Source organism: Galeopterus variegatus, unplaced genomic scaffold (assembly GCF_000696425.1).
Source record: "Galeopterus variegatus unplaced genomic scaffold, G_variegatus-3.0.2 Scaffold60, whole genome shotgun sequence".
Lineage (NCBI taxonomy): Eukaryota > Metazoa > Chordata > Mammalia > Dermoptera > Cynocephalidae > Galeopterus > Galeopterus variegatus.
In genome coordinates, this window is record NW_007726171.1 from 863,034 (window position 1) to 880,470 (window position 17,437).

At 41.1% G+C, this 17,437-nt stretch overlaps 1 protein-coding gene across 5 annotated transcripts in view; it reads right to left on the minus strand.

Annotated features, from left to right (window-relative positions):
• Positions 1 to 17,437, minus strand: part of CBX5 (chromobox homolog 5) — a 48,914-nt gene that overhangs the window by 3,035 nt on the left and 28,442 nt on the right. For 4 of the 5 annotated variants that reach the window (XM_008576194.1, XM_008576167.1, XM_008576182.1 and 1 more), the window contains exon 5: positions 14,473 to 16,606. In XM_008576194.1, coding sequence (XP_008574416.1) covers positions 16,456 to 16,606 — 151 coding nt within the window. In that variant the 3' untranslated portion in view covers positions 14,473 to 16,455. Of the gene's footprint in view, positions 1 to 14,472; positions 16,607 to 17,437 lie in introns of those variants that run through there. The other variant, XM_008576188.1, reaches the window with a different exon arrangement.

Here is a 17,437-nt window from a genome sequence, read left to right on the forward strand (position 1 = left end):
CCTGGGTGAGCGTGGGGCTGACAACACCAAGTCAAGGGTTAAGATCCCCTTACTGGTTTTCTTTAAAAAAAAAAAAAAAAAAAAAAATCAGTAGCGTTTCTATACACTAGAAACAAATTATCCAAAAAAGAAATCAAGAAAATAATCCTATTTACAATAGCTACAAAACCCCAAAAAAAACCTAGGAATAAATTTAACCAAGGATGCAAAAGATCTGTACACTGAAAACTATAAAACATTGATGAGAGAAATTGAAGAAGACACAAATAAATAGAAAAATATTCTGTGTTCAAGGATCGGAAGAATTAAAAATTTTAAAATGGTCATACTACCTAAGGCAATCTAAAGATTCAATACAATCCCTACCAAAATTCCAATGTCATATTTCATGGAAATAGGAAAAAAAAAAAAAACCACTAAAATTCATTTGCAGCCACACACACACAGAAAAACAAATAGCTAAGGCAATCTTGAAAAAAAAGAACAAGACATCTCACGACCTGACTTCAAACTATATTACAAAGCTACAATAATTAAAACTGCATGGCAAAAACAAAAACCCAGCATGGTACTGGTATAAAAATAGACACATTAACCAATCAAACAGAATAGAGAGCCCAGAAATGAACCCACACATTTATGGTCAATTGATTTTTGGCAAAGATGCAAAGAACACACAATGGGAAAAGGACAGACTCTTCAAAAAAGGGTGTTGGGAAAACTTGATATTCACAGGCAGAAGAATAAAATAAACCCTTACTTCAAACCATACACAAATTCAACTCAAAATAGATTAAAGACTTAAATGTAAGACCCCAAACTGTAAAAATATTAGAAGAAAACATAGGAGGAAAACTGTATAACATTGGCCTGGGCAATGTTTTTTTGGATTTGACCCCCAAAGCTCAGGCAACAAAAGCAAAAATAGACAAGTGAGATTATGTCAAACTAAAAGAGCTTCTGCACAGCAAAGGAAACAATAAACAAAGTGAAAAGACATCCTATGGAGTGGGAGAAAATATCTGCAAGCCATACATTTGATAAAGGGTTAATATCCAAAATACAAGGGAACTCAATTCAACAGGAAAAAAATAAACCACCTGATTAAAAAATGAGAAAGGACCTGAATAGACATTTCTTTTCTTTTTCTCAAAACTGGTTAATTTCCACTAAATAGACATTTCTTGACAGAAGACATACAAATGGCCAACAGCTATATGAAAAAATGCTCAGCATCACTAATCACTAGGGAAATGCAGATTAAAACCACAATAAGACATATCCTCACACCTGTCAGAATAGCTGCTATGAAAAAGATGAGAGATAATAAGTGTTGACAAGGATGTGGAGAAAAGGGAGACCCTGTACACTGCTGGTGGGAATGTAAATTGATATAGCCATTATGGAAAAGCTCCATTATGAAGGTTCCTTCCTCAGAAAACTAAAAATAAAATTAACATATGATTCAGCAATCCCACTTCTGAGTATATATCCTAAGGATCTGAGATCAGTATGTCAAAGAGATATCTACACTCCCATATTCATTACAGTATTATTTACAACAACCAAGTTATGGAATCAACCTATGTGTCCACCAACAGATAAATGGATGAAGAAAATGTATATATACACAAAGGAATACTATTCAGCATTTACAAAGAAGGAAACTCTGTTACTTGCAACAACATGGACAAACCTGGAGGACATTACGCCAAGTGAAATAAGCCAGGCATATAAAGATAAACACCACATGTTCTCACTTATAATGTAGGATCTATAACAATCGAACTGATAGAAGCAGAGAGTAGAAATGGTGGTTACCAGAGGCTGGGGGGTGGGGCGAATGGGGAGATATTGGTCAAAGGATACAAAGTTTCAGTTGGACAGGAGGAATAAATGATGGATATGTTCATTTGCTTGATTCAATCATTCCACACTGTGTATTATATATATATAACATCACTCTTGTACCCTGTAAATATATACATATAATTATAATTTGTCAATAAAAAAATTAAAAAGAATACATAGTGCTACAGAACTATTATTGATGTTCAGTAAAAAAAATACAAAATAATACACACGCTATGTAAAAACAGGAATTTGTCTTGTATGGACAAAATCTGGTCAAGCCTACAAATGTAAAAATATGTATTATATTAACATGATAAAATTATGGCTGTTCCAATTTTTTCTTTTATCAATTTTTTGTTATAATTACATTTAAAAATATTTTGTGAAAAATGAAATTATTCAACATTTGATCTGAGTCCCCTCAGGAAACTGATACCCAGAGAGGGGAATTAATTCAGCCAATATCACATAGCCTGTGAATGACACAGACAAGATTGAATTCTTAACTAATGACTTTGCCCAGTGTCTGGGTTGTTCTAGGCTGGTACACTGGCTAATTCTGAACGAGATCACTTGTGAGCTTATATTGCTTCCTATCCTCTCTCAGTCCTTTGGCCTTCCAACATGCTTACTGCTCTTCAATAATATGTTGCCCCTAAGGCTCTCTCACCTCCTGTCTTTCTGCCTGAAGAGACACGATGCCTGCAATTTTGTGCTTCTTATATGTATGGCTGTCCTTGTGCAGATCTAAGAGCAGCTTTTCGTTTGCCTGCATTACTGATTTCTTCCTCTTGGTCCAGAGAAGCCCACAAGGCACCTTCTGAAGCCCCTCCTGAGAGCCAATCCAAGCACCTTTCAAGCATATTTATAAATGATTTGGGGATTATCTGCAGCCTTGAATTATCTAGGCCATTGCTTCTCCTCCATTAAAGTGACTGAACTTGGACTCAATGGAATTTAATATACTTGAATGAGTACAAATATATATTCAGAGAGTTATATTCAAATTAATACAACCCTCCAACTCATACACACACAGAGCTTTCTTCCTTGGGAGAAGAAAGGGGCTGTTTGCCCCAGCTCTTCTTTGTAGACAGCAAGTTATTCAGTTCTGAGATCTCTGATGAAGATTGGGCTATCCTTACCTGCAGCCACCTGTACTGCCAACTCTTCAACCTCCCTCCCTATACACACTCCCTTCTCATTCCCTTCCTGGGCTCACCTAAAGCAGAATTTGGGATCAAAAGGAAAAAATATCAGGATTCCAGGCACTCCCCCCCTCCCCACGTGCACACTAGGGTGGAAATTGATTGAAATCATTCAGGATGCAGAAAGGCCTCCTGAAATAATCCAAATATTTTTTATATTTTCAGGGAGGTGATTCAGTCCAAAGCAAAGACTATCCTAACTCAGAACTCATGAGAGTGAACGCTAAGTTGATTCATTGCACAGAACTCTTCAGAAGTGAAGTTCTAGCTGGCTGTTTGAGTGAGGACACTACCTGGAGGCAGAGGATGCACAGCCTCAGAAGGCCTCGCCTGCCCCTTCCATGAGCTTCCCATTCCTCACATCTGTGTTTTGGCACACATATGTCCCCTGCACATCATCTGTTCTTCCAAGTCCCCTCCCATCCTTCCTCATTTCATTCCAGTCTCCTAATTTTTCACTGGGACAACCCTGTGCCTCTCTTTCTTCCACCTCGTGTCTCCAAGCTTGCAACTTGGTTCCCAACCACCTCTGACCCAGCTCCTTAATCTAAACCAGAAACCTTCTTCTCTGCTTTGAGTGAAAGAAGCATGGGGAGAAGTAAAGTGTAGAGATGAAAGATTCAATCTCTGAGCCCAGGCACTGTTCCTTACCTCTCTTAGGCTGATGAAGGGGGCAATGGGAGACCCCCATAGAGGGACGTTTTTATTCCCATGCTAAAAGGGAGGAAAAAATTCAAACAGAAATAAGTATTCAAAGTGGTTTAGCTGGACGCTAAAGATCAATGATTTCCAGTCTTGTTGCAATACCCCAGATGGCTCCAATCATCTCAAGGAGGGTTATTTTAAATGTTTTATCAGAAAGGGGTTATCTTAAAATTTGTAACAGAAATATACCACACAGAGAACTGATTTTGTTTTCACAAGAATGCCAAGGGTCTCTATCACACACATATAATCACAAAGAACCAATAAGAATTCAAACTTTTCCTTTTTTTGGCAGCTAGCTGCTACCCTTTGACCTTAGTGATATGATACCATGCTTTAACCAACTGAGCAACCGGCCAGCCCTGAAACTGTTTTCAAGGTTAAGAATCCCTGTTTAAAAAACAAAAACAAAAACAAAACACTGTTTCAGACATCATTGCTGAGAAAATCAGGAGGGCTGAGGATAGAGAGATGCTCCAATCCCCAAGAAGAGAAAGAGGGCAAGTTCCCTCTTCCCCACAGCTGCAAAGGAGCAGAGGAAAAACAATCTATACTTTTCTTTCACTCTCAACCCCTTCCCTCAATCCTCCTTATTAGGTCTCTACTCTTGGAATTGTGAAAATGGAAGAACAGGGAGAGCGCTTACTGGCCAGCTGCCAAAACAAAACGAGACAAAAAAACAGGGAAAGGAAAAAACGGAGAGAGGAACTGAGATGATGAAAAGGAAAAACAGTAACTGAGAAAGGATAATGAACAAGAGAAAAGGTCAGGGAGAGGAACAAGAGAAAAGGTCAGGGAGAGGAAAGTAAAAAAAAGGGCAAACATGGAGAGAGAAAGCATTCTGTGTCCTGGTATAGAAGCAGGAGAGATATAGCCGCACTGCAACCTGAAAGAGCAGGGAGCCAGCCCCAGCTCTGCTCTCCCCTGGGAACATCATGGCAGCTCCATCCTCCAACTCCCTGCTCCAAGAGCAGACATGACTAGAATGGTAAAGCAGGAACTAGAGCAAGGGGATAAATGACAAAGGAGCAGTCAGATCCAGGCAAGGGGGAAACAGGCTGCCTAGGGAAGTGATGTGTGATATTGGACATAGCATGAAGAAATAGTTCATCCCATCCTACATAACAAAGGCAAGGTTCCAGTTCACCTGTCCTCCTCCCCCTTGATGCAGATCTCACTTGCCCCTTACCCCCCACCCTTGCTGCAGACGTAGAAGAGAATTTCATAAGCTGCAGCAGCTGTGGTCAATACCCACCAGCTTCCTTCTCCAGAGGACAGAAGCAGCAGCGGGAAGGGGAAAGAAAAGGAAACTGTGCAATAACCCCAAACCTTTTCATCTCAGCAGCCTCCAAATTTATCAACAAGCTCAATTCTCAGCATTTCTTCCTCCATCCCTGGCTCATAACCAAATCATCAAGCAAGGCTTTGCCAAGAGAAGGCATGAGGCTATTGAGCCAGCACACCTCTCCCAGTCTGAGAGGGGGCATCACATTATACACAGAAAGAGATGCACCTGCTTCCAGAGGTGGCATGGGGTAGAAAGAGCTTGTGAACAGTCCCAGGTTGTTGCAAGAAAGATAATAATTTGATGGAATTGAAATTAAATGTCCAGGGGCCAAGGGAAGGGAACAAGCAGTCACAGGCTTCAGAGGTAGGAAATAAATAATGTCCAGAAGGGTCTAGTTCTGAAGTGAACCAAATGGCTCTCCTGTCCCATGTTTATGGGGTCATGGGCCATTAAGCCAGCCAACCTACAGATGTCTTCATAAGACTTTACAAGATTAGACTGTGGAGACCCTATAACTCAGCAGCAAGAAGGAAAACAAGAAGAGAGAATTGCAGATAAGACAGAAACAAGGACTCGGCTTCAGAGGAGTCACATCTCAGTGGGAGGATGTCTGGGTTCTGGGATCTCTCCAACTTCCTCACTTAGTCTTTTGTGAGTTTCTGCCCATCACCATTAGATTCAGGACTGCATCAGGCTTATATTACCCAATACATTCTTGATTATTCACATACTTTTCCCCTCCTAATCCAACTTCCAATTGACACCCCACATTCCTGACCCGGGGGCAACACTGAGGGTTGCGATCCGTTGCCGGACACAGAAAAAGACAAAAGACAAAAAAAAAAAAAAAAATTAAATGTCCAAATTGAGCTTGCTTTTGGAATTTAAAGGGCGTGGAGAGAACATAGGGTGGAGAGACCAGAAATGAGAAGAAAAAAGAGAAAAATGCATACGATATAGTAGACAAAGGGGAAAACCCATAAAAAATACAACTGCACAAATAAAGACAGAAGCTAAGAGAGGAGGGAGCTGGCACCTGGAAAGCAAGATGTTGCAGCTGCAGAGGGGGTGGGGAAAGCAGGAGAGCAATAGGGAGGAGGAAAAAAAGACCAAGGAGCCAAAGAGCCGAGAAGCACAGTTCCTTTCATCTATCTTCAGCTTGCCCGTGACTTTCAGCAGGTGAGTTCACAGGGTTTTCTCACACTCTGTCATTACTTTCCCATCTCTACCTGAACTGAGCCCCGCAGTGCTTGTGTAGTATGCCTGCACATACTAGTTGGCCCCCAGCTTTTGCCTTGCCTACCCCCTCCCCCGACACACACACACAGGTCACTCTCAAGGCTTGGGTAGCAACTTGGTGTGCCCACAGGCTGTAATGGGCTCCCTCTGCACACACTCATGATCAACAGCACTCAGTAGTAGGGCTCACCCCCAGCTCACATTTCCTTCCAAAGTGTAGAGGCTGCCTTGTGGCTGCCGACTCTAACAGCAATTTACAGCTGTGTGCTCAGCGATCCAATGAAGCAGAGACTCCCACACAGTGATCTTCCATTTTCCCCAGGCTACCAGCAGGGCATTGATTTCACTAGCTCTGCAGCCCTTTGGTGGAGACAAAAGAAGAGGCAAAATCGCCTGGTCCAGCAGACTGAGAGGCAAGATTCCTGGAGTTATGAGTAATAATGAGCTCATCTGAAGGAGTGCTGTGCAGGCATACCCCCTCACTGGAGGGAAACAAAAACCAAGACACAGTTGTTTAGGAGTGGGAGTGCAAGAGTCAAAACCCTGGAGTTGTGTTTTCTGATGGGCCTGAGGCAGAGACAAACTAGACGGTGAGAGAACTAGAAAGAGAAAGGGAAGGGAACAAGCAGTCACAGGCTTCAGAGGTAGGAAATAAATAATGTCCAGAAGGGTCTAGTTCTGAAGTGAACCAAATGGCTCTCCTGTCCCATGTTTATGGGGTCATGGGCCATTAAGCCAGCCAACCTACAGATGTCTTCATAAGACTTTACAAGATTAGACTGTGGAGACCCTATAACTCAGCAGCAAGAAGGAAAACAAGAAGAGAGAATTGCAGATAAGACAGAAACAAGGACTCGGCTTCAGAGGAGTCACATCTCAGTGGGAGGATGTCTGGGTTCTGGGATCTCTCCAACTTCCTCACTTAGTCTTTTGTGAGTTTCTGCCCATCACCATTAGATTCAGGACTGCATCAGGCTTATATTACCCAATACATTCTTGATTATTCACATACTTTTCCCCTCCTAATCCAACTTCCAATTGACACCCCACATTCCTGACCCTCAAGTATTTTGCTCCTCAGAGAAGACAGCTTCTTTGGTACTTGTGAAGCAGATCAGATAAAATACAAAGTTACACTTACAAACTCATCCACTGGGATTTTCTTTCTTTTTAAAAAAGATGACCAGTAAGGGGATCTTAACCCTTGACTTGGTGTTGTCAGCACCACGCTCTCCCAAGTGAGCTAACCGACCATCCCTATATATATATCCGAACCCATGGCCTTGGTGTTATCAGCACCACCCTCTCCCAAGTGAGCTACGAGCCGGCCTGTTGAGACTTTCAAAACTGATTTAGAGGATGGCCAGTTAGCTCAGCTGGCTAGAGCATAGTGCTCATAACAGCAAGATCAAGGATCCCTGTACCAGCAACCATCAAAAAAAAAAAATGATCTAGATTGTGTTTACTTGATGTGGCGTTTCATAAATTCTAATAACCATGAGCTGACTCTTCTAGGGGTCTGTCTCTGAAGGCTAATGTTTATTCTCTGAATCATCAGAAGCAAAGAAGAGCATGGAAATCAGGAAGACATACAAACTGAACCACGTGATGGAATAGAGTAGGAAAACAAGTACATACATGTATGTTTTCCTATGTTCTATTTCCTCAGGTTTGTGCCACCCAGTGGGTGTTAGTTGAAAGTCAGAGGCCAAGAATACTTGGGGGAAAAGCCCCTGTTCTCCAAGTCTCGCTGCTCTTTCAGAAACTGGTATGTGTGACTCCTGGCTGACACTCCAAGGCCCAAATTAAAGGGGTGTAAGACCCAGATCTTCAAACCACCACTCAGGATCCATATTTGAAAAGCAACCATTTATTAGAACCAATACAAGAGTATGAAAAGAGGGAAAAGAGGTGGGTGGAAGAGGGGGAGAGAATGAGGTCTACATCAGATGTCAGTTGTGGAAACACATAAATGCCTACTTTTACACATTTACATTTAAAAGGCGAACACATATTTAGATCACTTATCCTTTTTTTTAAAAAAAAAAAGCAGACATGTTTGGCTGAAATAAAACCAAGAAACACAACCAAAACTCCCCCACAAACCAAAAAGTCCAGAGAATTCAATTTCTCATTTCTATTCAGAAATCTGGCTACAAGGTGTGATTTGTTCTGCTACTCAGGAGGGTACAGAGTGCTGAAAGAAACCCAGCCTCTTAAGTCTCTTAGATCCCATCCTGTGGGAAGTGGTGGGAAAGCCAGCAGGCCACGGGTGAATCAACTCTTGGTGACTTGGCAGGACGTCAGACTGTGCTCTCTATCCTCCAGAACTCCACAGAACCGTCTGGTACCGCCAGTGCTGGGTAAACTGTGGGAGCAGAGTCCACAAAACACAGACAACCAGAATGTGACTGCAAGGGGCCAGGACCTTGTGCTTTTTCATGGGTTACAAATCTAGGGCCAAAGAGAGGGAAAGGAGAAAGAGCCCTATTGGGAAAAAGAACTGGCTGAGCCCCTAAACTTAGATGGAAAGATTAAGGCTCTTGAGCCCACACCTGGGCAAATAGAAATAGCATTCAAAGTTCTCTCAAAACAGAGGGAAAAAAGGTGAAGGTCAGGTTCAGACTGGACACTGAGAAAGAGATGAGATATTGAATACAGTGAATTGGATGAAGGTTTAAGGATCAATGCCCAATTCTGAGTGTTTCACATATTTCTAGAAAAAAACATTCCAATGTAGCTCTTTTTTGGTGGGGGATGAGGAGGTGGTTATGTTTATTGAACCAGCTGGTTCCTATCAGAAGGCGGAGACTCAGGTACAGACACCACAAAGGGGCGCAGCAACCCCGTTGTCCTGGGGATCAGTTTGGGAAGTGATAAGCAATGATATAAATCAAAACCCTTGAGGATTGTTTTGCTCCTGAGACAGTCCAAGTCTGCTTCAAACCCATTGGGAATGGGACTTTAATTCCCAACCTATAGAAACAAGCAGTAGCATCCCTGCCTCATGGTTCCCTAATCCAATGCTCCTGGGTCTGAAATAGCCTCTTTGTGAATGTAAGACATAGAAAATACTAAGTGCCTTCCCTCATAACACCCTAAGTCTGGACTATTAAGACTCCAACATTCATGAAAACACTGTCAACATCAGAACTAGCAGCTTTGATGAGGGGTGGGGGGCAGAGAATTTGCCGAGGTCACTAAGTAGTTCCACTCTTGGAGACAACTCAGTGAGGTCTAAAGCCTGTGCCAGGTTTAAACTTCGGCTCAAGGCATCCTTTATAGAGGACCCTATTCTATCAACTTTGATTTACAATGCCTCACAACACCCCTGTGAGGTAGGTCAGTATTATTACCCCCATTTGACAGATGGGGAACTGAGGCATTGAAAGGAGTGACTTGCCCAAGGTCAGCCATTATGAATCAGTTGAGGAGGTTGGCACAGAGTCAGCATCCACTCAATTCTTATTCCACTTCCTACAGCATTTTACTTCTCAGAGTGCACTTAAGAGCAAAAGGAAGTTGGTAGGTATGCCTCACTCTGCAAACTAGATGAACTCAATCAACCCACAAGTATAAACCGAGGGTCTACTGTTTACATAGCATAGTGTGACGGAACTTGGAGAAACAAACTGCTTCTGAAAGTCATGTGTTAATGGATATTCTGAAAATAAAATTACATTTTAAACTTTAAGGACATGAATTCTTCTATAAAGAAATATTTACTTTATCATAAGAGGTTAAGGACTAAGTCACACTGATTTCTTAAAAGTTTTGTATTAAGTAACCCAAATTCCTAAAACCCAGAAAGAAGCAACACCACACTTAAGCACAAACAATAAGAATCATTTCCCCAGTAGCGGTCTTGGTAGTGCTCTTGTAGAGCTGCAGGGTTGGTAGCATAGGCATCCTAGCACCACCAAACACCCCCCTGCTGCTTCATGTCCCTCCTCACGATACCCAGAGGACATCATCTTTCCAACCTCTCTGCCTCAGCTCAATTTCAACAGTTGCAGCGTCTTCATAAACAACTCAAGATTAAGGATATAAATGGTGACCCCTGCTTTTTTGTTCAGGGAGAGGGGATGAAGTATTCTCTGTAACTAGTCATACAGACTCTTGTAATATTCTTTCTTCCTGCCAGAAGTATAACAAAAGAAAGGCAAAAGAAAAAAAGAGTCGATGTCTTTTCCCCCCCTTTGGATTTACTCTGGATTCTGGTAGAAATCATTATGTCCCTTATCCTAAATCTAGAGGATGGGGGCAGCCAGCCCTGGTTTAGGATCAAATACTAACACTACTGGAAACTGGAAAACACTGACTTGAGCCTTAAGAGTATTGTGACAGAATCAAACTCTCTTTTCAGGTGTTCTCAAAGAATTTCCAGGCAGAACGCCCCTCCTTTTTTTCGATATTCCCTCACAGTAGCCAGTGCAACAGGACTCTACAATAGAAGCTCGAAGAATGATTTATCAGCACACACAGTAGAATGTTCACCAGGGATACTCTAGTTCCAGGAACCATTCCAAGACCTAAATATACTTTTTTTCAATGATTGCTGATCACACTGGACAAGTCCAGGTGATTAGAAAGTCCAAGATTGATCTTTCAGCAATGACAATTCAGGTTCAGTCTATGTTTGAAATTCCTTAAAAAAAAATCCTTAAAAAGCATGACAAACTGGCCAATTAGGCTTGGATTAACTGTTAGGGTCACACCTGCCAGTACCAGGGGACATCACCAAAAAAAATAGGGAATGACAAGATAAAAAGTTCACTGCATTCAATTTGGCCTAATTTCTTGATAATAGTTTCCTATTAGATTTTCCGATTAATACTGATGGCTCTTACCTAGGCTGTGATAATTAGGTTTTGATCTATTATGACATTAATGACCACAATCAGTTGACTTTGAAATTGTCTTAATTAATGGCTCTTTCCTTGTGAGCTTTTGCCTCCAGTGCAGGACCCACCCCTCCCCCACGACCTTGTTTTAATTCCTTTTCTTACTGACCTCAGAGACAAACAGCATTGGAAGATCACTTTCTTCTCACAAAACAAGACTTGAAAATATTTTAAAACACTTCTCTGATAGAGGAGCAATATGAGATAATGTCAGGTGAAATGAGGACCAGGATAAAAAGGCAAGAGAACAAACTACCCATGAATACGAAAAACTCCATCTTAGAAAACCAAAGTCAAGCATAATGTTAAAGTGGCAACAAGCTGAAGTAATTCTAAAAAGACAGGATGAGGTAGATTAAAATTCAAGAAATTCAGCACAAGCAAAAAGGAACTAGAATTGTTTTTATGAAGCTATCCAAAGAACTTCATGCTTTAACTTTCCAAAACAGTTATGCTAATCCTGGGAATTCTTGACTTCCAAAGCTAGTCAACTCTCAATTATCTAGGCAGAAATAAGCATCTTTTTCTTATGGTCACATGGGTCAGAAATTGAGGACTTTCTTAAGGTCAGACTGTTTCTTAACCAGGCTAAGCTTCACCCTAGACCTCCTTGGACTGATTAAATCTGAGACTCCAGGATCTGTGTATTACTGGAGATTCCCAAATAATTGACACAAGTCCCTGCTTAGAAATCACCCTCTCACAGTTTCTAATCAAACTATACTCCCAGGGTACATGCTCAGGTATTAACGAATGTGCCCAAGCCTTCTTTTTTAGCAAATCTCTTGTCATTGGAAGGTACGTCCCTGTTTTAGGCTTAAAGCCAGCCTCATATTCATTCCTCCAAAAGGGATGAGAAATTGAAAAAGATCTGAGGAACTCTGATAAAATGTCCATGAGGAATAAATGTTGTTATAGAACCCACAATCATGAAAAATCCTCCACAAAACTGGATCTGCAACATAGTTGCTCTCCATAAGTAAGAATTAACTATACCTCTAAATACTTTGGCAGGGTCTAAACCAGGGACCAAAATCAGGGGTTCCCAATCTCCACTCACCTGTTTTCTCTCTTGGTGATAATGGCATTTCTAACTAACCCTCTGCTATATTTATCTCCTGAAATAAAGCCCTTGTTGTGTTCTACAGCCAATTAACTAAGTTCACCCAAGGTTACAGGTCCTTTCCACATATGAACCAGTTTAAGTCGCTCTCCTACTGTAGGGCCACATACTGTACCAAAAGCAGTCAGTTATCTCTGCCCCCAAATCAGAAATTTGTACTCATTTGTAGCATTTATTACATGGAACTATTACTGGTCAGTCCATCCCACACCAGTGTGAAAGTTCTTTGAGGGCAGAGATGGCCTCTTTTTGAACTTTGTATCCCCAGGCCAAAAAATATTTGTTGAATGAAACAAATGTTAATGTTTTCTAATATGAGTAGAATTTGGACAGTTCAATGTAAATTGGGTGGGAGGGGTACCCAATTCAGAGCATATGCGTATGGGTGTTAAGTTGGTAATATCTCTATTTTTTAACATAATTTTCATGATTAGTAGGCAAAGCCAGCATGAAATTTTAATACACTGGCTCCAGACATTTCCTCTCTCTGCCTTGCCACAGGCATGCTTGGTGGTCCAATTACAAAAGTACAGACCTCAACATAATTTTTACTCTAAATATCTAAACCAAAAGGATGGGGTCCTGGGTGCAAAATGACCTTTTCCTTTAACCTGATTTGTGAGAGAAAGCTTCCTCATTTCAAATCTAATGGGGTTCTCATGTCATTTTAACATAGTATTTAAAGGCCCTCAAATTTGAACCCTAAGGGCAGAGACAATCACTCCTGAGCCCAACGCAGTTCCCTCTGACCTCTCACTGTACCTCAGGTGAGGTGAGGACAATCACTCCTGAGCCCAACGCAGTTCCCTCTGACCTCTCACTGTACCTCAGGTGAGGTGGGCTAAAGTTCCCTCTGACCTCTCACTGTACCTCAGGTGAGGTGAGACCACAGATCTCAAGATGAAAATCCCAAAAGCCTTCTTCAATGCCCTCTGATTTGGCCTGAATATAAGGAAAATGGGCTGCAGGGTGACTACAGGTGGAATGAAAAAGAGTAATAACTGTCCAAGCTATGGGAACAGAACCGACCTTTCACAAGCAACAAAAAGCAGTACGCACACATGGCTGAGAAACAGCCAAGCACTACCAAGACTTCTGAATGTCAGAACCATGGGTCCAAACGCTTATAGCAAACAAAAACTGGATTGCTATTTGAAGGAGAAAAAACCATATGGTGCTCTCCAGATTTAAAATGGTTGCTTCCATCCAGGCTGACTTTCCCAAAAGTTGATCTTAACATGAAGGCCATCTACCCAGTCCAGGGATCAGAAGAACTGCTAAGCTGTCCTTGGCAGACACTACTGGGCAAAACTCTAATAATCTCTTGTAGAAAGGGAGATCACTTAATGCTGATTACTGGAAGAAATTCAGCATAGAAAGATGTTTTGAAAGAGGACTAAACAGGAAAAATATACTTTGAGCACCTGAGACTTACACATTTAAGCATGCTTAGCCTATGGCCACTGCACAGGGGAGAAAGCTCCTTGAAACAGGTTTCAGTTTGAGGCTGCAATTCTCCAAGGGAGAGGACAGCTACTCAGCACTAACACATGCTGGAGGCATAGGCAGGCATCTAGTTTCCTTTGTGCTGAGGGCTGAAATCAGTATAGCCCTCTGGCTCCATACATTCCTACTGAACCAGCTGCGGGTAGGCAGGGAGAGAACAAAAGTTGTTTTGGCAGCACTCAGTACAAGACCATGATTCAATAAACTCAGGACAGAAAGAGATGGGAGTGAAGAGTATTAAAGGGGTGATGAGTAGTAGATAATACTTGAGTTATTTTGGTAAAAGAAAATCAGATCTTGATGAATGTCTTAAATATTACCTATAACCACAGCAACCATGTGCCCCAGGTTTCTCATGTTGTCATGTTCTTCATTCACATGCTAGATTTTTGGTTTTAAAAATATGGTCACTACACCTTACATTATGCTCACTGTTACTGGGAGGCATACACTGGCTTCATGGATAGGCTATCATTTTCTCCAGCTGCAAATCAAGAGACCGAGATCACCTCAAGGACTCTGGCCTATTTTTGTCCTATTCTTGTCTACCCTAGTTGTTATCCTTGGTTACCTATGTTACAAATTTATTTCCTGATAATCCTTTTCTTTTAGATGCCCATGAGACAATGGTCAATTATCCAGCACTTGATCAAGGCCTTTTATTCCTTCAGAGAGCAAAGTAATATGGAGATAAAACTCCCACCCACTTGAGGCATGGGTTATGAGTTCTCACCCAATCACATTACCATTCAGAAGGATCTTCCTGGCTGACTTAAACCAAAAGCTTCATTGTTCCAGTCTGTCATGTCACTGCAGCAACAGCTGTCTTCTCAACTGTGCAGTATAATTTCTGACATAATTTATACAAGCACACAGAATTCAATCAGCAGCCGAGCAGAGAAGCAGTGTTAACAAATGCTATGAATGGGTATATGACTTGCATATTATTTGGCTCATCTGTGGACTAGAGCAATCCATCCATTCTCCTCATTACTCTGAATAATCTAGAAATGGCTGAATGCTCCTGGCCACACAGCTATATGTTTTAAAAATCAAAAGCAACAAGAAAAACAGCCTCCATGGCTGGTGAACTCTAGAATTAAGGCTATTTCAAGCATTTATTTTTATTTCCTCAGCTTTGGGGCTGGGACAAGGATGCTCAAAACCCTGCTATTTCCTTACTTTTAGTCTTGATTCTCTAGCCCCCCTCAACTACAAGAAGAAAAGGATAAAAAAGTAGGACATTTCTTGTGAGACAAAGGCAGGATATGATCAGAAAAATCTCTTAATATAATAGCAAAGAGGAAACCAAAAGGGAAATATTTTGTTGAGTAGGGAGAGAAGGTTGTGTCAACATGCTAATGCCAGGGCCTGTCAGTTTCTGAGGTGGTAAGCCTTCTATGGAAATTCATTTTAAAAATAAGAAACAACTGAAAGTTTGAGGGTAGAAAAAAGGAAGAGCATAATACTTTGAGGACTCCTGGTGGCAAATCCAGGAGTCAAGAAAGCAAAAAACTTATGACTATAACTGCTATGAATATTTTAAATTGATTATGGTCAATGGCTCCCCTCCAAGAATTCCCCACTGAAAATAATGGCATGGAAGGGAAACTCAGGTCCACTAAGAAGTGAGGGTCAAGTTTGAAGCCTCTTTGGTAACAGGAATGCTTTGGGAGGCCACAAAAATTGGCAGGGTTGGAGGGTGCCTAGCACCTTGGCACAAGCAAGCACCAGGCAATCATTCATACCTACATAAATGTATAGTCTAAATATGAGGGATGGTAGGAAATAATACATACATACCATATGTGATAATAAAGATAACTGTATCCTACCCCTACCCCATCATCCTCATGTACTATAGATAAAAATCTCCACAGTTAAGAATCTTGTCATTCTATGACAAATGGACACCACCTTGCAGAAGCAGAATTAGCGATTACTAAGGCCAAAAGCCCTGGGGCTAAAAGGAGAGCCTTGACAAATTCCAACGTAAAATCTCAAGTCCTCCAAAGGACAGAGTTATTCTGAGATGGTGGGTGAGGATGAACAACTGAGGGTGGCCCAGAAGACCACATTAGAAACCCTGTATTCTACAGGGCAAAGCTGAATAAGGGTGGGGAAGCCTCAACATGTAGGCAGTTGCTATTAGATTTTTAAAAGATGGGCAACATCCTTTCTATCCCACATGTCAAAAGAAGGGCCAGCTGGTCATCAACATGTTCTAAGAACCAAAGCAAGAAACCAAAATTCACCACCATTGTAACAAAATCCCCCAATCTAAAAAGCAAACAACCCTGAAAAGATCAAGACTCTAAGGTAATTTAAAAGTTAAAACTCATCTTGAGGTCACAGGGGAGCAGAAGGAAGAGATCAGTGTAAAGGAAAAAACTGTGGGAATTACACACAGTATGTAAATGCCTGGTCTTCACAGAGAGACACTTATCATGAATCAGACTATCAGTTATGTTACAAGAGAACCAATACCAACATTTCTCCTGTGGAGCACAGTGATAAGCACATTTTTTATGGATGTGTTTAGGATAGAAGAGGGTGGGTAGAAGGGAAAGGAGGCAGGGAGGTGAATGTATTATGTACAAAGAGAAATGACAGAGACCACCCCATCCTTTAGCTCTTTGCTGTTTCTTTTTCTTTGTTTTCCGCATCCTCAGGATATGCATGCCACGTCAGTCTCTCTTCATAAAATGCTATCACAATTTGTGGACATTTCACATTAGCTTCTTTTGCAAGAACCAGGTCTGCTTCATCTGTGTCTTTCCTGGGGAGATAAAATATGAGAATTAGAAGGAGAGGAAGTAAGAGTGAGAGACTCTGTCCAAACATAGGTTTGTGTCATTATATGGATTTAAGTGACTTGATTTCCTCCTCACCTTGCTTGCAAAGTGAAGAGGACCCTAACAATTCAATATTTGCAAGGAGAAATTTAAGCACATAAATTATGAGTGAACATCATTTAATTACTATATCAGAAACAGAAGTCTTCAGCTAAAATTTAGATGTAAAACATGGTACGGTCAGTCAAAAAGTTTGCATAATAAATTAATTCTAGGGCCGGCCGTGGCTCACTCGGGAGAGTACAGTGCTGATAACACCAAAGCCACGGGTTCAGATCCTATATGACTGGTTAACTCACTGGCTGAGTGTGGTGCTGACAACACCAAGCCAAGGGTTAAGATCCCTTTACTGGTCATCTTTTAAAATAATAATAATAATAATTAATTCTGCTTCCATAATTTTTATTTGTGTGTATGAGCATGTAAGTGAATACAATCAAACCTATATTCTGCTCTACTGATTATGCATAAGTTGATCAATCCAATTTCTGGATCATCTAAGTGAAGGGGTCTTAACCATCCTCATCTTGTGGACTTTTAAATACTCATTACCCCTTTGGTCAGAACTGTGGATTGGAACAATAAGAAAACGAAACAATCAGGTTCTCTCAGGTTGAAAGAAAACAGAAATTTAGTTGCAAATCTCAATTATCCAAGTTACACAGCCTGCACGACCAAGTGTATCAAAAAAAATCTAACAACATGGTTCCTTAACCATGATTCCAAATTTTAAAAAATAAATAAATAAATTTAAA